Source organism: Python bivittatus, unplaced genomic scaffold, assembly GCF_059951505.1.
Source record: "Python bivittatus isolate LINGU-HERP-01145 unplaced genomic scaffold, Pbiv_v1 ctg000220_np1212, whole genome shotgun sequence".
NCBI lineage: Eukaryota > Metazoa > Chordata > Lepidosauria > Squamata > Pythonidae > Python > Python bivittatus.
The window spans coordinates 5,537,769-5,560,182 of record NW_028277048.1 but is presented as its reverse complement, the minus strand read 5'-3'; the positions used below and the strand labels follow the sequence as shown (position 1 = coordinate 5,560,182).

Here is a 22,414-nt window from a genome sequence, read left to right as displayed (position 1 = left end):
TCAGGACTCAGTCTCTCCACCAGTCTGTCTGTCAGCAGGATAACTCTCTCCCAAAATAAATTTCCCATGGAGGAAGAAGCCAACAAAAAAAGATGGAGCTTGAAAATGGGCCTAGGGCTTTGGGAAAAAATGCAGAATAAAATGCCCCCAATGTATCCCTATGAGAGCAATTGGACAATAGCTCAGAATATTGATGACTCTTCTATTCTAAGCCCTCTTCTTTTCTCCTTCGTGATCCTGAGCTCCTACTATGGAATTGGAAAAGGGCTCAGAAACACACTTCGCATATTTTCTCTTCTTTTCCTCTGCTTATTTATTTGCTAGAGTTATATCCCACCATTAATTCTGGAGCCAAAGGCATTGAATTATATTACTGAAATTATTCCTGTTCCAGCTATATAAGAAGCTTGTAAGATGGTCTCACATATCACTCCAAATCATGGTTGGGTTAACAACCATGCAATTATGCTCTGGTTCACAGATAATGCTAAGCTATAACCCAGAGTTTCCAAACCACAATGGTTAGGTTCAGACATTATGCTATAATGTAATTTGTTTGGGTCTGGTTTAGTGGTTGTGTGAATCCAGCCACTGGATGTGAATTTAGCCAATCACGTTTTCATTCCCAGTCAACCATGGCAAAACAAACCATGGCTGAGCAAGATACATTTATCTAGCCATAGTGACCTGGTTCATATTCAACATCAAGCATTATGAACCAAGTATTGACATTATATAGTGACCAGTTTCACACATCATGCTAAGCCCAAACCCAACTACATTAGAATGTTGGTTTAACTAACCTGGAATTGTCTGTGCTAATGGCACAGAGTTAAAGCAAAGCAGGCATTTTCCACCTGCCCAGAATGCCAGGGGCTGAAGCTGGCACAATTGGAACGCCAAGCATATGTGTGTTCCCACACTCAGCTATTGCCTAAAGCAATCCCAAGACAAGGCTCACTGAAAGACCTGTGTGGCTGGCAATTCCCTGACACAGAGAAATATATGAATATAGAAGCATTTTCCCTCGACTGCCCTTCCTGACTACATCTACTGATCTTTGCATGCAGCCAGCTCCTGCTTCATTCATTTCTACTTGCCAGATTACTTAAAATGGAAAAACAAATTAGTTTTCTTATTAACACAGACTACAAACACCTTTTAAGTACATCACTCAGTATTGTATAGGGCAACTCATTTAGTGGCGTGCTTTGAGAAAGCAAAATGTCATTTGGGCATGCCCACGCACTTTGAAATGGAGTAGAAGGCTGTCAAACGTGCTTCGGGAAGTACCCCTCAGAATGACATTATGGTCCCCATATTGTAGATAGTGTGACTGAGGCCTGGTGCTTTCTCGGATGATAAAAGCACAACTATGTGTTTGGATAATGTTATTTCTCCCCATTCACCCACACAGTCAGTAGGCGATCTCAAGGCGACTGTCACCGCCCGGTCACTAGAACGTGAGTCAAACTCTCATAGATCCCTTTCATACATCCCAGATGAACATATGCCAACAGGGAGAGCCGAGAACAGGACTCTGAAATAGTTCTCTGCCCAGTGTCAAATTCTCAAGCATTCAGATGAATGCCTGAAGACAGCTGGAATAGAAAACTAGCATTTCATTGAGTAGTTAGGTAAGGTCGTTCTTCCAATAGCTAGCCTTTCTTGTAAAGAAAAGTTTGGGTGAGTGAGACGTGTTACGTTTTGTGAGTACCAGCTTGCAGTTCAAAGTAATATATATAGTCTTTGAGGCGCATTTTTAAAAATGCAAGTTTGGTTTTCTTGGAATCGTTCCAGCTGTGTTCCCTGGGATTCACTGTCTCAGAAATGAGTATAAACTGCAGCTACAAGAATGGGGTTTCCATGTTTCTTCAGTTATTTCAGGATGATGAGCCCCCTCTATTGCTAAAATGCACTGAAATTAATGAAAGGGAGGGAGAGGATGGACTGGGATTTCTACCTTAGCCTAAGCTGTTAGACATTCCCTATCTCTGGACCCAAAAGCCGGAAAGTCTCTGTGTGACCTTTTGGGCCAACTTTTTGGTAAATCCCTTGCGAATGCCCTATTTCAGGAGCAGAACAGCACATGTTTGATGTGACCATTTGGCCAGAAAACCCTGTGGTGGAGCATGGAGGGTCTCTCTGGCTGAATTGCAGTACCAGCTGCCAGGAGGCAGATGCCAGGGGAGGCTTGGAGACATCGCTGATGAAGGAGGAGAAAGACAATGGGACTCACTGGGCAGTTTTCCAGCTTGTGAACATCACGGAGTGGGCGTCTGCCACTGAGTGCTCCTTCAGCTGTTACGGAGAGCATAAATCTGTGCAAGCAAACATCACGGTCTATCGTAAGTAGTGATGAAGCAAAGATCTGTTTGTTGTTTATATCTGTAAAAGAGTCTTTCTCTTATGCAGCTTTTCATCTAGGTAATTACTTAGTCCAGACCAGCTTGGCTTAAGTTGGAAAAATACATATGAGCAAGGTCAGAATGAGGCCCAGGATCCTTTCGAATATCACACAGCTCACTGATGCTAATTGGAAGGGACCACTGGACTAAACTCCAGGGCCCCACAACCTAGTGAGATTCTCTCCAGATTCAACAACATTTTAATTATTATTATTAAAAAAAATTACTATTATTATTATTATTATTTGGGTAATCTACTGTTAGATTCAAAATCTAAGACTGATGGAAGCTTAATAATTCAAGTCCTAACCAAGGACCTAAGAATTATTAAGGTAGTGTCTAAGAATATAGGCAGTTCCAAGCAGGGTGGTTTTTTGTAAAATTAGGGTATTCAGGTCTGATAAACTCAATATTTCCAGATATCAAAGGAGTCCTTTAGGTATTGCTCTGAGGGCTCCAATAACAATTGGTATAACAACAGATTTCTTTTTCCATGTGTTCGGCTTTGATCTGCAAGTCCCAGTATTTCAAAATTTTTTTCTACCGTTTTCCCTCAATCCTAGCATCGCCCAGTATAACATCATTATTGTTGGTCGCACAGTCAGCCAGACATTTAGACTGGATTTGGCATTTTTGTCCACCTATTGAGTCCTTCCCAAGGACCTGGGATAGGCAGATGTTGTTTACTAATATTAAAGCTATTGTCACAGGGCGTAAGCTGTTCCAAGTAAAGCTTCCTTTTTGCAATTGACTGATGGTGATTTTGTCAATGCTGATGGTGTTCAAGTGGCACTACAGATGTTTTGGGATTGCACCCAAGACGCCTATTACCACTGATACTATCTTTGCTTCCTTTTGCCACAGTCATTCTACTTTTATTTGCAGGTCTTTGTTTTTATTATTATTATTATTATTATTATTATTATTATTATTATTATTATTATTATTATTATTTCTTCACAATAAAAACATAATTGCCCTGTCTTTTCCTTTTACCTCATTCCTCTATGAGCCCATTGAAGAAATGAAGGTGCTGAGCCTAACCCCAGTTTTGCTCTGTAGCCCAGCCCAAAGCTTTTTAAAAATGTTAATGGAAATGTAAACAGCAGGGAGAGGAAGTAAGGAGAGGGAGGAACAGGAAAAGAAAAATGGGGAGAAAGCCTGGGAGGTCTGAGCCACTGAAGAGGAGGAGGAGGTTTGCAGTTCATGTCCAGATAGATATAACCCAAGAGTTGTGCCCTTTAGTATCACCAGAGAGGACCATGGTGCCCTTCTCAAACTGCATGTTGCTTTACAGGCATCTCCAAACATTACAACCCGGATAACTTGTCGGAGTTGAATTTAAGGGCTTTTGATATGTCACAACTACCAGACGAATGTTCTCAGAATAGAATGATGGCATTTAGGTAGCCTTCTTGGGCAGAGACTTCTTCCAGAAGACCCTCTTCAGAGACCCTCTTCCAGAAGTGGGTTATCACATCTTGCATGCCTAGAAGCTACTGCAGCCCCATGTGAACCATATGAACATATAAACAATAGATTATCCTGAAACTATTTAAAGGTGTGACCTAGAAAGCCAATTTCCAGGTCTTTTATAATTCAGATCCCTAAGGAAACAGAGCCTGGTGAGACAAAAATGGGTGCTGGAACAAGGTGTAGGCTGAAGGTTATACCTAACAGGCCAGGAGCAGAGCCTTGCAATGCTTGGTGCTTGCGGGTAGTGCCAGAAGATCATAAGCAGAAAGTAGTTCAGCAATCTTGGGTTTTCTCTTTCCCCGTGGCATTTTACCTCTAAACTTAAGATCATACCTTGAGATGGTCATCTGAGTAGAAACGCCTTGAAAAATGGATTTCTGGGAGTATAGATTATGCAGTGGGAATGTGTGGCCCACTGGGCTGAAGCTCTACTGTGTCTAAATATTTCATGCAGCTAGGGCTTTACTCTTGCCTGCCTTTCCAAGAGCTGCTGCTCCAATTTCCTGGTTTACTAGATTACAGACAAAACCATAGGTTATTGGCAAGATTCCCATCAATGTTCACCACTACTGCTCTGAACCTCTTTTGTCTATGAGATGTACAGTATGTCAATGAGAATCTGGAGAGGAGACATCTTCAGTTGTCTAGATCAGCGGGGTAGACAATCTATGGCATTCCAGAGATTGTTGGACCGTGATTGCCACTGTGCTGCATTACTGGACATGCTAGCTAGGACTGGTGGTTGTTCAATATCATTTGGAGGATCACATGCTGTCTATGCCTGATCTAAATGGTTTGACCCTTCCCTTCCTACGGATTTCTTCAGCAGCTGCCACCTTCATATGAAATCCTTTCCCAGTAGGCTTCCATGTATCATTCCAGAAATTCCAGAACACGTAGTGCTGGATCCAGTGCCAATAATGGAGATGGGCAAAGTGTATAATTTGACATGCCGAGTTGCCAGTGTTGCTCCCATCCAGCTCCTCACTGTGACATTGTATAAAGGAACAGAAAAACTCCACATGGAGACCTTTGAGAATCACCATGCTCCTGAAGCAAGTGACATCATGGTGATCTTCCCCATAACTGCTCAGCAGGACAACCACATGGAGGAAGTCACTTGCCACATTGTCTTGGATCTGAGACCTCAAGGGCAGCTCTTGGAAAAGACATCTTTCAGTGAAGTCCTAAAAGTCTTTGGTGAGTTGCAAGTTTCTTATTGTATATTCTTTATTTTCTCCAGAATGAAGCTTCCTCCCCATCCAAAAAAGTAAGTGGTGAATATCTGTCAAAATAGAGAAAAAAAAACCCCTCAAAAATTGAAGAAAGAAACATCAGAAGCCCTACTCCCGATATCTGGGATTCTTATTTAGTGTCAAATTCTTATTTGCCCTGCAAGAGAGGTGGGTGTCTACTATCATCTTGGAGGAAGACTGGGGCTGGGGACTATGGGGGAACCATTTGGAGTTCTGATCTAACTTGAGAACTGAATCTGGGATCACTGGCAGGCAAAGCATTATACTTCCAATGTTGCAGTTAGGAAGGTTTGGATTCTGTACTTAATGGTTTTATATTGGTGGAGAGTACTTCAAAATGTGGCGAGTCGGTCTTATTTCCTGGGGGGGGGGCAGTTGCTTATTCTGCAGAGTAAAGCTCTGAAGTCTCTGAATATTTAACCCCAAAACTTGCCTTGGTAGTCACTACTACTACCGGGAAGTTTAAACGGTGATAGAAAAGTGACTAATCAAAGGGGAGGAGATTGGATCAAATCAAAAAGTGCTTGGGACTATATAACTCAGATGCATTATGGAATCCAGGAACCATGCTCCAGACTAACTTCTGGAAAACCAAAACTGCTAACTAATGGCCCTGACTTCAACCCTTATTGTCCTAGATTTTTTTCAAACCATCCACCATTCTTCACTCTCAATGCATGTCCACATGGAATTTCTGAGTGAAGTGGGATGGGTGTGTGATTCACATATACTCAAGCATACACACAGCAAACTATCATAGCTTCTTCCATTCTGCTATTACAAAGACTGCAATAATTGCAAACTCACCATGTACAGAGCAACTTGTATCAGAGATGGAAAAGCTATGGACTTCTAGATGTTGCTAAGGTACAACAGCCATCCAGGCTGTGGCTGCTGAAAATTAATTCAGCAACATCTGGAGAATTCAGCACCCCAAACATGTACCATGTTAATCTTTCAAAGTTGAAATCACAAAAGGAAGAAGTACCAGAAAAGGAAAATATAAAGTTCTACATTGTTAAGGATCCTAATTATTGTGTACAACCAAGACAGAGTTACCTGCTTTTCTGTGCTGATCCTGATTAGGCCTCAACTTTGTGAGGTCACAGGTTAAATTCCCTACTGTACTCTCCACTTTTTCAGACTCCCTTTGTGTTCATATTCTCTTTGTATTCTCAGAGAACATCGGGGTCAGGCCTTGCCTGTTCATCTTTCTCCAACTTCCTATATAAGAATTGTCAAAGGCTTAACTGATCCAGGGAGATTCCAGTTTCCACTATGGGTTGGGTTGTACTTCCCCACTCAAGGGTGGTGCACAATCTGGGGATCTTCTTGGACTCACCACTCCTGCTCAATGAGTGTTGCCATTTACTTCCTTCCCTCCTTCCCTTCTCTGTGCCATGCATAAATTGCCAAAAGGAGGAACAATCCCTTCCTGTTACAAGAACCAAGGATCTTTTGAAATCGGGCTAAGCAATGATTGAATATGGCCTTCAGACTTCAACTTGTCCTAATGGAAAAAAGACTCTTAATGCAGTGGATGTAATGATGTAAACAAGACATTTTCTGATGCTAAACTGGAAAAAAAAAGTTGGGCCACTTAAGAATTCCTGTTTTCCTCCTTTACTTTCATGGATTTCTCAAACAGTTTTGAACAACTATAATTAATTTCAGGATGTTGAATTTGATAAGCCATTGATGTGAGCCAACCTAGCAAGGACTTCATTCATAGAACAAAGAAAGAATCACTTGGATTTCTTTCCCCTTCCTCACAACCCTAGTTTTGTGCTCAGGAAAGGCATTCTATTGCTGGTGAGCATGTCGGAAATATGTAATTATTATAATCCTGTTAGTGGGAGTCTATTAATAACTGTATGTCAAAGACACTGCCCTTTTTTGTCTCTGAGCTGGGTACTTTAATGAAGCTATGATGTCTGTGACTCAGAACTTTGTTCTGGCGCCCATAGATTAGCTGCCCCCAGTTTTACCTGTAACAGAGTACAAGAGCATTGGAAAAGAAGAGATGCAGGCAGATTTCTTTACACATTTGGTGGCTCCCACAGAAACATATGTACTTGGATGCCCGGACATCAGCTGACAGTATGTCATTGCTCTGCTTATTCTAAAAAGCTCAAGATGTGTTTTAGAAATAATTATCCCCCATAATTAAGATGGCAAATCCTAGAAAAAACATCAGTGGCTAAGAACAGTGAAGGCACCAAGAAGATCAAGACAACTAGTGAGCACATTATGTCAGTGGAAGGCAACAGTCAGGGATTGTGAAGTTTTGAAAGCATCTCATGGATGCTTTCACAAGATGCTTTCACACATACCAGCAGTGCGCCCCCTGACACCCCATCCAGCCTCCCCAGTGATCACCACCACCTCCCCAATTTACATTTGTCAATTTTGATGGGCAAGGGGGGACATTTCCAAACAAAGCCCTGGGCTGCCCACATGCCACCCCCACCCCTCTTTTCATTCTGTTTCCTAAGATGGGGATACACTCATCCTTGGAAAAAATGAAGATATTAAAGGCTATTACTGTTTTATCACAAGACAACTTCCCATTTTATTTGGTATCATTAAAAGAATCTTTGGGGGAAAAAGCTAGTTGGGGCAGGAAATCTGGAGAGAACCAAGAGAAATGTCACCACATTGATGTTCAGAGGTGCAACATTGCCTAATCATGTGGTATCGTCTAAATCCATTCCTATGCTGCTCTGGCACTAGCAGGTGCACCTCATTATAAGGGTCTAGGAACCCCTAGCATCCATCAAGCCAATCAAATCCCCAATTATGCCAGCGTTCCTATCCAGCAGTAGTTCAGAATACATGTTCGGAAGGAAACTCTTTCAGATCTTACAATGAGCATGTTGTTGTCATGTATACACGGTCCCACAGAAACTCCATGCAGCCGTATATTGCCTCCAGAGGATGGAGTGCCCATTCTGGATAAATTAGACAAATATTGCTGATGGCAGGAGAAGGGAAATGGAGGACCCAGGACCTCCTGGCTGGTTAGAGAGCAAAGAACAAACATGTACAGATAAGAGTAGATTTATTTGGAGGATTCATGAAATTAATCTGGCTTCCTAAAAGGATGCTGACAGAGGCTGTCACACCCGATGGCTTTCCTGGCAGAGAAATAATCTGAAAATCATTCTTTCTTACAGATTTTCTGGCAGGTCCCCAGCTTCACACTTTGCACTACGTAGAAGCCAACGCCAACCTGAGTGTGACCTGTGAGGTTGCTGGGGCCTTCCCAGCTGAAGAGGCCCAATTTGACTTGATGTTCGCAGAACAGAGTCTGAATGCCAGCATCACTCTGTCGGGCAATACTGTGAGAGCTCAAGCTCAGGTGTCTTCCTTGCCGACAGGAAACTATCAGCTCAACTGCACCGTGTCCCTGGGGACCATCACCAAATCTGCAGTGGAGACAGTGCATATCTACAGTGAGTGGCTGCTCTGATTTCCAGAGAATTGTAGCTTGTATCCAAAACAAGCTTGTTAGGACCTAGGAGAAGGAATGACAGTACTAAGCACATTAATCATCGTCATTGTCATCCTGGTGGGTTTCAAGGTAGAATAAAGAAGCCAATCCATACACCTCACTATAAGTGAGTTTAACCTTACGTGTATATCATTGGTGTCTCACGTACTGTCAGTCCAGCTTCTTGTACAATGGAGGGCAGGATAAGGCAAAGACAGAGGGGGCAGAAGATGAGAGGCATCTGTACTCAGCAGCAAGTTTCTTAATTATTCCAGATCTCAAATAGGCCTGACACCAAAGCTTGTACAAAAACAATCTTTCCATCATTTTCAGACAACTTAAGGCCTGGGTGGATGTGTCTTCTGCTGACATGGAATCATCACTAAGAAGCCGGATTGACAGGGCACCCTACTTTCTATTGGGCGGGGGGGGTTGCAACTGTTTTTGAGGCAGGAGTTCCACTTACTGCTGAGTGGTATGCCAAGAGCCCTGATTTCAAAAAGTAGGTGGAGAGCTTTGACAAGAAATCTGCTGGGGCAGATCAAATGCCAATTACATTACATAGAATTGTCACGATTACTCCCCATGTATTCATTCTCTCCCTTCTGCTACAGTTTGGGTTCAAATTCTGGAGGGTCTTTGGGGCTTTTGAGGGTTGCATAGGACTTCAGTTTGTGCATGCCTGCCATAGAATAAGCTTTCAATGGCAGCAGACCAAGAGACAGGAAAATCTCAGCTGCTTGCCCTTAGTCTCATCTGCTGCCAATTTAAGGTGGGTGAATGATTCTATCTCATTAAAAACCATTAGCAAAAAAAAAAAAGAAAAAGAAAAAGAAAACCATGGACCAGCTCCCACGCGTAGGGTTTTCTTTGGGTTCCTCAAGCTACTGTTCCCTCTAGCCCCATAAGAAGGCACTTCTGAAGCAGAGGGCATGGATATCATAAATGCATTTTGTGAGATGACATCATGATAAGCTACGATACAAAGTTCTAAAGAACCTGAAAGAAGAGCGTAGCAGGTCATGCTGTCAGCTTTATTTTTTTCAGTCATCAGCTGATCTTCCAAATCCCACAATCCTTGTACCAATCTGTTCTTTCTCTCCTCGAGCAGGCTGTAACAAAAATAATCTGGTCTCAGAACTGTAAACAATAAGACTCTGCCAAAAATGTGTTGCTGGCTATGCCAAAAATGGAACATCAGATCTCCCTCTGTGGTATCTTATGTAATTTCCCCCAACCTGTGAATCTTCCTGTTACATTGGGCACTAACTCCCATTACATTTGATCACTGGCCCTGCTAGCTGGAGTTGATAGATGTGGTACTACAAAACATCTGGAGAGCAGCAATTACCTATATCTGATCAAAAACAAATTCTTACGACTATATGTTTGTTAAAGAATGCCTAGCATTTGATGTAGTTCCCATTTGCCACTATCTCCTCTACTGCTTTAGAAGTAGCATTCTTTTTTATCCAAACTGCAGGTTTTCCTGAGCCTTCTTTGGAAATCCACCCCTCTGTGGCCCTTGCCAATAATCTCGTGACAGTTCTATGCAGTTCTCCAGCTCCTGAACCACCCAGCATTTCTCTTCAGATCCAAAATGCTTCTGGAAGGATCTTGGCATCCAGTGATGAATTCCCTTTGCAACTCAGCCTGATAGCTCAGGAGGAAGACAACGAGCGAGAATTTGTATGTACAGTGGATATGGCAATTGATGGAAGGACCATAACAAAGCACACCTCTGCCACTCTTACTGTCTTCTGTGAGTACAGAAGATTCTTCCTGTAACAACATGTGGTTTGCTAGTTTTCCATTAGAGCTCTTATATCCTTTCTCCCTGCAAATGAGCACATTTGAACCATTTTGTCTCTGCTTACAATTGCACAGTAGGATCTAAGAGATGGAACCTCTTAGATTATATTGCTAGGAATCTCACAATGACTCTTCCAAATGCTTTTCTGTACTGCTGCTGTCACTGAAGCTGCTGGTGTGCTCCAGCTCAAAAACGTCTCATTATTGTAGCCCCCAATAACAGCAAGCAGCCTCTTGGCCTCTGACCATAAGTGGGAACCCTGCAAGCACCAGGGAACCCTTGTCAGCAGTGCCAGGACCCTTCAGTGCTTGCGTCTGCACTGAAAAACCACAATAAAAATCTACCAGATTAGTTGCACGCACACCCTCACTGCCACTTTAGGCACAATATTGTGTTAGCAGACGTTAACACCCGTGGTGGGGAAAGGAGACAGACAAACTCATTTGCAGCTCAGTGTCTATCAGGAAGGAGCAAGGAGAGGCAGCTCCACACTGTTAGTGCTGCCACCAGCGCTGAATCAAAGAGGCCTGGAGTTTGTGCTGGTGACTGACGAGGAGAAGAGGCTGAGGGGGGCTGCAGAGTTGGATTCAACTTTTTGTCAGGAGTATAGGGAGAAGGGGCAGAGATGGAGGCAGCTGGAATCTGGGCTGGAAACAAATGGCTTGCAGATCCCACATCCAGGCCTTTTGGCCCAACAGCATTTATGCTGTTATCCAGGGGGAGAGCTGGCCCCAAAGCACACAGGCTCAAAGAAGTGCTGAGTGCTCCTCCCCTTTTGATTCTGCCTCACCCCAAAGCAGGAGGGGCTCTGTCCACACAAGAAGCAAGGGGAGGAAAAGGCACGGTGGGGAACCCTTCTTCTGGTGCTGGTAACTGGCAGCATGAGACCCCAACTCATGGAGGAACCACAGAACAGGCCCCCAAGAGTCCATTCTCTGCCACATCTCTCCTCTTCCCCCTACTCTTTCTTCCTTCCACAACAACAACAGTTGGGGGAAACCAGACCGCCCTGCTCCCCCGCTTCCCTTGATATAGGTGGCAATCAAAGCAGAAGAGAGGAGGAGGGGAGGAGTGCAAGCAGGATCCTCTGCTGTGACATACTGGCCCACTGTATCCATACACCCCTGGATGCTACACAGTTGAAGCTGCATTTTAAAACCAAGGGAGGGCTGCTGTCCCCCGGAGTGCAGATGATGTTTGTAAGCAATCTCCTGGTGGAATGCCAACCTGCATAAGATGCTACTTGTCCGGTGGTTGACCAGCAGACTGTTAGACACATGTGAAAAGTTCCCCTGCAGCTGAAGCCCTCTGCATCTCTGCAGTAGGCACCCCTGTAGTTAAGTAGACCTTCTTTGGAGAAAAGGAGGTCTTTTTACTGCTGGGGGAGCTGGAACCCAAAGATCAGCTTCCCCTCCTTCTCTCCCCACCCTCACCCCCAAGCACTTTTTGTCCCACCTAGTACTCCTGGCTCCCTCGCTGCCAGCTTTCCAATCCCATGGAGACTGGAGCAATGACAACAGAAGTCCCCTATGGGAGGGAGAAGTGGATCTTTTGGGTCCCGGGAGAACTGGCATCCCAAAGTCCCGCTTCCCCTCCTTCTCACTCTCTTTCATCTGGCACCCATGGGTTGGAGAGATGGCTTTAGGGTACAGTGGAAGAGCCCAGAAGGCAAATGGTCCTGAAAACCAGTGCCTAGGAATGAGAGGGTGTGCATGTGCCCTTTGTCACAAGATGGCCAATTTTGCCATAGACTGCAACTTCCAATCAGAGGCCCAGGAGCAGCATTTCTTAGCCTTGCTACCCAGCTCCTGCCTTTGTCCCAAATAGCAGAAGGGGGGCAGTTTAGGGTAATCCTGCTGTGTACATGATCTTCAGCTACAAACACTGGTCAGCTCAAATGAGTATTGAAACTCAGATGATGCTGATTCTCAGTCAGTATGGAGCAGGGCTTGCCTGCCAGTTGCCATAGCAATAGTGCCCTCCTCAAGTACAGATGTGTCCCTCAAGTACAGATGTGCCCTTGCTCCATATATTTAAAGCACAATGGAAGATCAATAGGATTCTAATTTTTAAAAAGGAGACTACAGAAGACTGCAATCAGCCTTCCTCCTTGCAAATCATAGTACAATGATTTCTGGTATCAGAAATGCCTGCGCAACCCAAAATGCTGAGCAAAGAATTAAGGTGAAATATGTGGAATAGCCCTGAATCTACAGCAAGGGAATAATTCTGAGTCTCCCATCACAGAGCAGAGCCAGTTTGGTGTAAGCAGTTAAGGCAACAGGCTAGAAACCGGGAAACCATGAGTTCTAGTCCTGACCGAGGCCCGAAGCTGGGTGACCTTGGGCCAGTCCCTCTCTCTCAGCCCCAGGAAGAAGGCAAGGGCAAGCCACTTCTGAAAACCTGGCCAAGAAAACTGTAGGGACTAGTCCAGGCAGTTACCAGGAGTCAACATTGATTCAAGGGCACCAAAAACAAAACAAAATAAAAAAATCACAGGGCACTAAAGATCTCCAGTTATCCTTGTTGAAAATATTAAACACTCCTCACCTCCACTGAAAAGTCTTCAAGGCAGTTTACAGGAAATCAATTAATCCAGGAGTAAAATATAAGACAAAGTTATATAGTTAACGGAAGAAGTAGCAAGGCCAGCTCAGCTATAAAAGTATAGCACAGCAACAGTATTGAATAGCAAACTTTGCCTGCACGTAGTCTGAAATATAATAAGGAACACACCATTTTCTATAATATAGTGATAGGGCAGCCTCTGCCACCTGAGACACCCCCCTCATCAGATCTTCTTAAATCAGCCTCACTCAAGGCTTAACTGACAATATGCCCACTGTCACCCCAACATTCTTCTCCAACCTTAAACATCCCCCTTTATTTCTCATCCAAAGAGAGAAGAGCCTCAACCAATGTGTGTGTTCCCTCTGCACATTGCAGATGTGCCAGAAATGGATGGGTTGTCTTGTCCCAGCAACCATACATGGGTAGAGAGGACGCAACAAATGCTCCACTGCTTGGCTAAGGGGAACCCGAAGCCTTCGGTGGCTTGCCTCAAAGAGGGCATTGCTCACGATGTAGAAGAGGAGATACAGGTTGACCGGAGCCATGCTGGAGTCTATAACTGCACCGCCACAAATGAGCTCGGTTCCAGCACTAGAACAGTCACCATCCTTGTTGAATGTAAGTAACATTTCTGCATCTCTGTGCATATACATGTGTATATATATGACAGCCAGTGTGGTGTAGTGTCTAAGGCAGTGTTGTCCAAACTTGGCCACTTTAAGATGAGTGGACTTCAACTCCCAGAATTCCCCAGCCAGCCATGCTGGCTGGGGAATTCTGGGAGTTGAAGTCCACTCATCTTAGTGGCTAAGTTTGGACAACACTGGTCTAAGGTGATGGACTAGGAGAGCCTTCTTTTAGGCATGGAATCTGCTGGATGACTTTGGGCTAGCCACTCTCTCTTAGTCCTAGACTGTGAAGTCAAAAAGCATGTATTTACTGTATCTACCAACCTTTCCCCCTTCTCACACTTTGGAGCATCCATTAAAACTCATTGCAGGGAAATTCAGGACCAGTAAAAGGAAGCACTTCTTTAAAAAAGTACATCAGCCAGATATGGTAATGGCCACAAGATGACTTTAAAGGAGACTAGACAAATTCATGAAGGATCAGAATGTTCTTAGATACAATATTGGCTGTATACTTCTGGTTTGGTGGCTATATACCACTTCCTGAATCACAGGTCTTTTCCACTGTTGATGCAAGCAACCACTGAAGAAAATTTTCATCATCATCATCATCATCATCATCATCATCATCATCATCATCATCATCATATTTTGTTTGTAAGATTCTTGGATGCATCTGGTTGCCCAGAGTGTAACACAGAATACTGGACTAGATGGGCTTTTGACCTGATACAGTAGAACTATTTTTATGTTCCTCTATTCTTAACACCAAATGCCTTCTCCATCTTCTCTCTGCTGTAGATGGCCCAGAGTTGGGAGAGTCCAAATGCCCAAGTAATCAAACTTGGTTGGAAGGAAGTCTACAGAATCTCAGTTGCCAAGCTGATGGTGTTCCAATTCCAGAAATATTCTGCATGAAAGATGGCAAAGTGTACAATGCTGGAAGGATGCAGAATATCACACAAAGTCATGCTGGTGTTTATCACTGCAATGCTACCAATGCACATGGGTCAGACATCAAGATGGTTACTGTTACAGTGGAGTGTAAGTGCAAACTGTGTACTGCATGCAAACTGTGTGGGCTAATACTGAAGAATTGGAGTTCCATAATAGGTTTCTGTAGATCTTAAAGGGACATGAGAACATAAAAAGAACCACAACAATTACTGGCAAATTATCTTGACCTGGAGTCTTTAAAACAGAAATTGACAAGGTATAGACAATTCTCCCCCCAGTGGAAATTATCAAGCATCATCTCTTGCTGCACCAATTGTAAGTTATTGATCTATATTTTCCTACATTTCACTGTAAAATTTTTTTTTAACCTTCTAGATGAGCCTGAAATGGATGATTCCAGCTGTCCTCATAATTGGACACTGACAGTAGGAACACCACACATGTTCACCTGCTTTGCTTGGGGAAATCCAAAACCAACTGTTGAATGCACTAAAGATGGAATGGCTTACAGTCCTGGGATTCTCCAGAACGTCACCAGAGAATATGCTGGGAGTTATCTCTGTACAGCCACAAATGTTCATGGTTCCAGCTCAAGAGCTGTGAGCATCCAGGTGGAATGTAAGTGAACATGGATTTCAGCCCAACAGGGATGGGTACACTGGCAAGGATTTTTTAAAAAAAAAATTGGCCACCATTTAGGAGTGATCCAAAACAAGTGATGCCATTCTGGAACTCTTTAATTTTTCATAACTATCTCTCACTTATTTGGTTTTTAACTCTTGTTGCAAACCCAACCAGAGATGGGACCCCTATGGATCGGATTAGGGTCATGGGCTAGAGGTTTCTCATACCTTCCCTGTCATGCTCCTCTTTTACTGGTCTTTTTCCTCAGTTGAAAACTACGACTGATGTAACTTTTCCTCCAAAGGGAATTTGTTCTATTTCCAACTGCTCCTTAAAGACATTCTTCACTGCACCATTGTCACAACTGTTGTCCATTTTAAAACATTCTTTTGGAGGACAAGGTACTAAAAAGGTGATAGTTCAAGTACAGGCAATGTTAAATGAAACAGGTTTTCTTAATCTATTTTCCGTTCATCTTCAGATCATGATTTGATACTGAAACAACTTCACCATGATCCTACATCTAAAGAGAATTAAGAGAGTTGATTTCTTGATGACTTTTTATCTGAATTTTTAATTTAGCTATAAGAATGGACTTCATAAAGAATATATACATTTAGACCAATGTTTTGCATAATACTTAGCCAACCCTCGCCCCCAACATCTGCCAGGAAATTGCTGCACATTTGTTGCATGAATAAGAACTGGACTTCATAACACGCCTAAAACTTCCCATTAGCAGCATATTACAAAGAAAGATTATGTTTGATCTTACCTTTGAAGAATCCCTGATAAGCTTCCTGGGGCTGCACCTTAAAAACCCATGACCTAGCCTTTTGCAAATTATGCTCTTTCCTGATATTCCAGATAAGCCAGAAATGGATGAATCTAACTGTCCGAGCAACTGGACCTTAGTGGAAGAGGTACTGCCAACTTTTCTCTGTAAAGCTGATGGGGTTCCATCTCCTAAGATTATATGCACCAAGGATGAGACATCGTATGATCTTAGCCAAGGGCAAAGGATCCTGGCCCACAATGGAACCTTCTGGTGTAATGCAACAAACCGACATGGCAGTGTAGCCAAGGCGGTCAAGATTGCAGTTGAAAGTGAGTGTTGATTATGAATAGCAACACATTAAACTTGTCCATCTCTTACTTACTTACCTGATAGGAAGACTTATTTTTACTTTATTTTTATTCAGGGACCCCTGCAGTACCACTAAAGGTTGGGAGCCATTTATCTAAGTAATTCTATGGAAATTCATGCTTTCCTCACCCTTTTGTCAGGTACAAGAATATTATGCCAGGTTCTGGAGTGGTTTTAAACATGCCTTTTTGATCAGCTGAATCTACTGTAACTCTCCCTGTATCTAAGCAATATATTTCAGCTGGAAGCCTAAAATAAGGATGACACCCATTTCTTTGTGTCATAATTTTGTCCCTGGAGACATGGCATTTAGTCAGCGTCTATGAAGTGTTGCAGCTCAATAGCTTCAGGCCTACTTATCTCAAAGAGCCTAAGGTGAAGAGAATGGGCAGGCAGCTTTAATTTACTGTATTCAGTATTGGTGCAAGACATTTTACGAAATGAAATACATTTGTCACAGAGTTATAGGCTAGTCTCCTAGTTTGAAGTACAAACTGGCCTTCTGTGAAGCAGGTTGACAGCAGCTGTTAGTCACCTATGCACATTTTATATATGTCAGGAGATCCTTGTCTATCAATTTGTTGCAGCCAAACCTAAGATGGATGAATCAAGCTGCCCAAGCAATCAGACTTGGTTGGAAGGGACTCTGCAGTCTCTGGCCTGTGAAGCAAATGGGATTCCCACCCCACTTGTCTTGTGTGCCAAGGAGGGAGTGACTGGGGAATTCTACAGAGAGCAGAATGTCAGCAGGAATGACTCTGGTGTCTACGAGTGCAATGCCACTAATGGCCATGGGACAGAGAGGTGGATGGTGAACGTGCAAGTAGAATGTGAGTCCTCAGTTTAATCATGGCCTCATGGTGAACATCCATGGGATCTGTGCCTGAAGAGGGATGGGGTGGCACCAGTATCTCTATTCATCTCCAAGGGTTCCTAAAATTTCCTAGCTGGCCATTATTACGCTGGCAATTACTGAAGGAAAAGAGAGAGGAAGTTACATGGAGATGGGGGGGAGGGGCAAAGCAACCCTTTTCACCAGTGCAAGCTTCTGGTAAGAGTATTCCCCCCTCATATACATTCCAGGAGCCCCTATTTGTAAGAAGTATTGTCTGACTGAAGAATATGTGAGGAAAGCTCTTTATATCTCTTCCTGCCCCACCACACCTCACCCCAGTGAACACCAATCTCCTCCTTTCACGTTCTTCTTTTCTTTTGGTTTTTCCAAGATGTCTTCTTGTGAGGAAAGTCTAAATTAGGGAGACTGTCCTAATGACTTCCTCTCTTCCTTCCCCTCTTCCTCTCTTGGACAGTAACTAGGTGCAACAAAGAAAATAGGAAGCATACCTGCTAAAAGCAGAACCTAATTTACCTTTTACCCCATGGTTAGAACTGGTTGGCAACCATTTTTGGAGGGCAGAAATGAATGTGGTCCCCCTCTATTGGTCTTCTACTCAACCTGCCACCAACTTTTCCCTGCTCCAGTTCAAAAGTACACCTCTTCCCTACATTGGCTCAAGTCCTCCTGTCCATTTGGGCCAGAGTGCTGAGAGTTGGGGACAGCCTAAACCCAGCAGTTCATTGGTTCCTTTGCAGAGGAAGGACCACCTCTTCAACTGAGCCAATGCTAAGCTCTCATGTCTTTTAGATCTTTCTTTCATGTTCACTATTACAGTAGTAAAATCAGTAAAACTCCTGCCTTGTAACCCAGATGTCATGGGTTCAAATTGCAGCAGAAACTTGTTTTGTTTCTCCTCCTCCTCCTCCTCCTCCTCTTCCTGTGCTCCCTTCTTTTCTATTTTTTTTCCTTTCTTCTTCATAAATGCAGTTCTACTCTTTCACCAATTTTTCAGTCACCTGAAGTAGCAGGCCTCCTCCTCCAACAGCTCAAATAACTACAGGTGGTTTGTAGGCTGGGGTGACAGCTTTCTACCTTTGATGCTTTAACCTTGTAAATACACATTTAATTTGCGTGTATCTATGTGTGGGTGTGTATATCAAATGGATATACACATATAAAAGTACATATTACAAATGCCAAGAAAGAGTTGCCCACAGGGAAGACAATTATTGGCCACTGTTTTCCTTAAACAGAAAGGTGGGAGGGCCCAGCAGCAGGGTATTGCCCAATGGGACGATGTGGTAGCTTGCAATCCAGACCTCACGAACTGTCACCAAAGTCTCCCACTCCAGGCAGGATTTTCTTAGAATGGCTTAGAGTCAAGCCAGCATGACAGGACACAAGCAACTTAAACAGTAAGGGCAGATATGCCCTAGATCTATGGATCTCCTGGCTTCGCTGTTTTCCTGCTTATTGATCTGAGCACAATTCTCTTGTGTGCAACCCCAAACTGAGGAGGGGTTAATTTCTCCAATGCTTATCACTCCCCATGCATGGTAACTTGTACTCCAAAGATCATCTGAAAACTGTTCTGCTTTTTAAACATTGTGTTTCAGTAGGAAAAGAAATGCTAATCACTCAGATCTGTTGTTCTCAGTTATACTTGGTCTTACATAATAGCCATTTAAAGTAATTGTTATCCCTCATCCTCCATTTTCAGGCTGAATTTGAGATGCTGTTTTCAACCCTTAAAATGTAATTTTCCAAACAACCTAAGTCCTGGTCATCTCAGCAAACAGGAAGAGGAGCCTTTGTTTGGTTCATTTCTTTAAAGCCTTTCCTCCTTAATCTGCCTTGGAAAGCTTTTCTGTTTGTTGGGTTTGGGGTGTTTTTTGAGCTTGGCTGTTTTCCTGCAGATATTTCTGTTTGCTTTCTTTCAGCAACTTCATAAGCCAAAACACTACTAAACATTCTTAGACGCTATTTTGAAATTCACTTATACTGTAATCAGTAAAATAGGAGTATGATATTTCCAGGCAAAGACCTGATGGCACATAATCAATTGATCCATCGATCCATCCATCACAATTTTGCTTCCCTTTCTTCCAGCCCTGCGTAAGGCTTTTCTTTTTCAGTGCTGGACTCTGAGCACCTTGATTCAAAATCTGAGCTGCAGAAATCTGGATGACCATTGGATGACAGTAAGAACTCATTTTTTGCATCTCAGGTAGCATCCAGAGTTCTGCAGCCCAAATCAGGTCTTAATTTTAGTTTTAAAATCATGTTGGGAGAAGAAATCGGACAAAATAATATTATTAGGACATTCTTCCAAAGCTTGGTGGCACAAAGAACCATTCTGAAAGTACCACTGTTTTGAGCTGGTTCAAAGCAAGAGACGTTTTGTGTAGATCCTACTGAATCCCCCACAGAAAATATTATTAATTACGAATTAACTAATTAATATAGGCTCATCACTCTCTATATGTAATATTAATGGGGAAGAAGCATTGGGAGGATATCCTGAGATCACAGATCAGGGCTGCAAAACTCCAATCACTAGATAGAAGCAAAGAATTGTTGATATCTCTATGCTACCATGCCTGAATGTTTACACCCTAGATGAAAGAGCCCTAACACAATTCTCCTTCTTTCCGAAATGGAGGAATTGAAGTGCTGCACCTTCAGCAACAGAACCAAGTCTGTGTTCAACACTCCATCTAGTGGTCACCTGGGGTTCATCTGGTTTTTGCAGCCCAGATCTGGTTGCCTTACAGTTGGATGCTTTGCAAATCCTGATGTCAGCTTGTCTAGAAGCACTGCAGTGCTATTTATTTGTTAGTTAGCTTGTTTCACAAAGTTTATAGTCTACCCAACTCAAGAGATGAAGATAGCTAGAGAAGACAGAGAACAAAAATGAGAGCTTTTTGCTGGATGAACTGAACACTCACCATTTTTGTTTCCAGACAGGCCTGCTGTCGCCATTCTGTCAGTCAGTGGTTCTTTACCCATTAGAAGGGGAGAAAACATCACCATCACCTGCCAGGCAGATGGTTCCCCAGCTGCCAGCTACTCCTGGAGGTTGCCCCATGCCTCCAATGTCATCTTTATGGGTAACAACAGCACAGTGATAATTGTCCATGCAGATGGACAGAACAGTGGTGTGTATGAGTGCACAGCGAGCAACAAGCATGGACAGCAGCACAGCCAGGTAGAAATCCAGGTGGAAGGTAAGACCAGAGACTCAACAAGCCTTGAAAAATCCCACCAGCAATTACATTTTGTGTGTAAAGATGACAACAATGTATAGCAGGGCTGGGACAGCTTAAATCTTAGAAGTTCTCCTTTTCTCCCTAAGAACAAGAACCCATTAACAGGAGTTACATGCGAAATGGTGACTTAGTAAGAAAGTTGGGCATATGCATAAAGCACAATTAAGCATCTGGACAGGAGGATAAAACAACTGAAAGGGAGAGTAGTAATCAGGTCACCCACCACCACTATGCTCATGCTTCTGACTGCAAACATCTGGTTGGTTTTTCTGTAAAAAAGAATGCAAAGTCTACTGAGACTCTTATACTGTAACAACTAGTTGGTCCCAAGTTAAGTTTAGATGCCCAGTAAGAATGAATTATGGAACTGCAACAAATCTGTAGATTGTCAGTCAGATTCAAAGCCATGTATGCTTCCTCTCATGCATGGAAATGGGGCCTCCTTGTTTTCTCCACCTTCTAGATCAGTGTTTTTCAAACTTGGCAACTTTAAGATGTGTAGACTTCAACTCCTAGAATTCCTCAGCCAGCAACAGGGAATGAAATTTCAAGGTAACTGAACCATAGATACATTTCTCACTCAGAGGGACAAAAGAGAAAAAGCTAAGCTATTGAACAGTTCAGATAAAACAGCCCATATCAAGCAAATTGCAAAAGGAAGGAAGGTTATTGAGTGCTTTTCTTCTCAGTAAAAGACAAGGTGAAATTTTAAAAGGAGCAAGTTGGAGTCTGCCCACACTGGCTTGTATATTTTTCAGCACAGTCAGGTGAGTTTTCTGAAAAGTGAAAAGTTTTCTAAAAAGGCCAGTTCCTGTGGGTAAGAATTTCTTTTGCTAGCCAAAAGGCTGCTAACTAATCATCTGTTTCCTCTTTTGCAGATCACTGGCTATATATTATTGTCATCGTGGCAATTGCTGGTGCCACCATGTTGGTCCTGGGAGGAATGGCTGGGGTCATTTATTACCTCAAATCCACAGCCTGTAAAAAGGGGGAATACAATGTGCGTGATGCAGAGAACTCTACTGAAGCCACTTTTCTAAACCGGGAGAGGCCTTGTGACACCGACATCTATGGCATTCAGCTCACCAGGACCTGAACAGTCTCGGGCAGGTACTCCTCTGTGCCTCCCTGGATTGGGACCAAGGAAGGTAGATGAAAGAACGATGGTTTCTTTACCACCTTCTCATATCTTTTGCTATCTCTGCCCTAGAGGGAAGGGTCCTGGGACCATACACTTCTCTATTTCACTGTGCAATGTATTCACAGCCAATTGACAGTCCCATGGTTGAGCATATGGAGAGCCAGTTTTAGTGCCCGAGGTTCTGGACCAGCCTAGCACATACGTGGGATTTTCCCAGACCAAAGCCTGAAGCCAGCCTTCATCTCTTCCATTTTTTCCAGGTATCTCTTTACAGGACTTCTTGCAGCTGGAAATCTGAAATGGCTACATTGCCTCTTGAAAATGTTGCACCAGAGGAACTGACTGCTCTTCTGTTCTGGGACATGTATGTTAATTCTGGCTGTAAAATTCTGCAGCTTCAGTCTTCTCTCACTAGTTGATTGGTGCCTTGCCAAGGTGGGAGACATCAGCTTTGGACCACATGTTCTCATATTTGGAGCAGATTTAATGTTTTTAAGACAAGACAAAGACTATAATTTAAAAAGAAATATGGAAGAAATTAATCTTAACAGAATGTGGAATAAATGCAATTATGAACTGATATACAGAGAATTACTGAGAACTAGTCAAATTGTTATCTTGGACAACTGCTTAATCTCAAAGAACGTAATGTTGTTTCATGTTAATTTAACTAGGATGATTGTTGAATTGTGCTAAACTAAATCAAGCCCCATCACTCTCTGCTAAAAAAAGTAAAAATATATGGGGGTGGGGATCAAACCCAATCAAACAAATCCTGTATAAATTTATGCC

At 43.0% G+C, this 22,414-nt stretch overlaps 1 protein-coding gene across 1 annotated transcript; it reads left to right on the top strand.

Annotated features, from left to right (window-relative positions):
- The first annotated feature begins 1,375 nt into the window (after window positions 1-1,375).
- Window positions 1,376-21,583, top strand: ICAM5 (intercellular adhesion molecule 5). The gene is made up of 12 exons (XM_088138471.1): window positions 1,376-1,463; window positions 2,076-2,348; window positions 4,767-5,084; window positions 8,317-8,595; window positions 10,117-10,395; window positions 13,393-13,635; window positions 14,448-14,690; window positions 14,979-15,221; window positions 16,095-16,334; window positions 16,962-17,204; window positions 20,176-20,439; window positions 21,360-21,583. The coding sequence occupies exons 1-12, from the start codon at window positions 1,376-1,378 to the stop codon at window positions 21,575-21,577; spliced, it is 2,931 nt and encodes a 976-aa protein (XP_087994597.1). The 3' UTR covers window positions 21,578-21,583.
- Window positions 21,584-22,414: the final 831 nt, after the last annotated feature.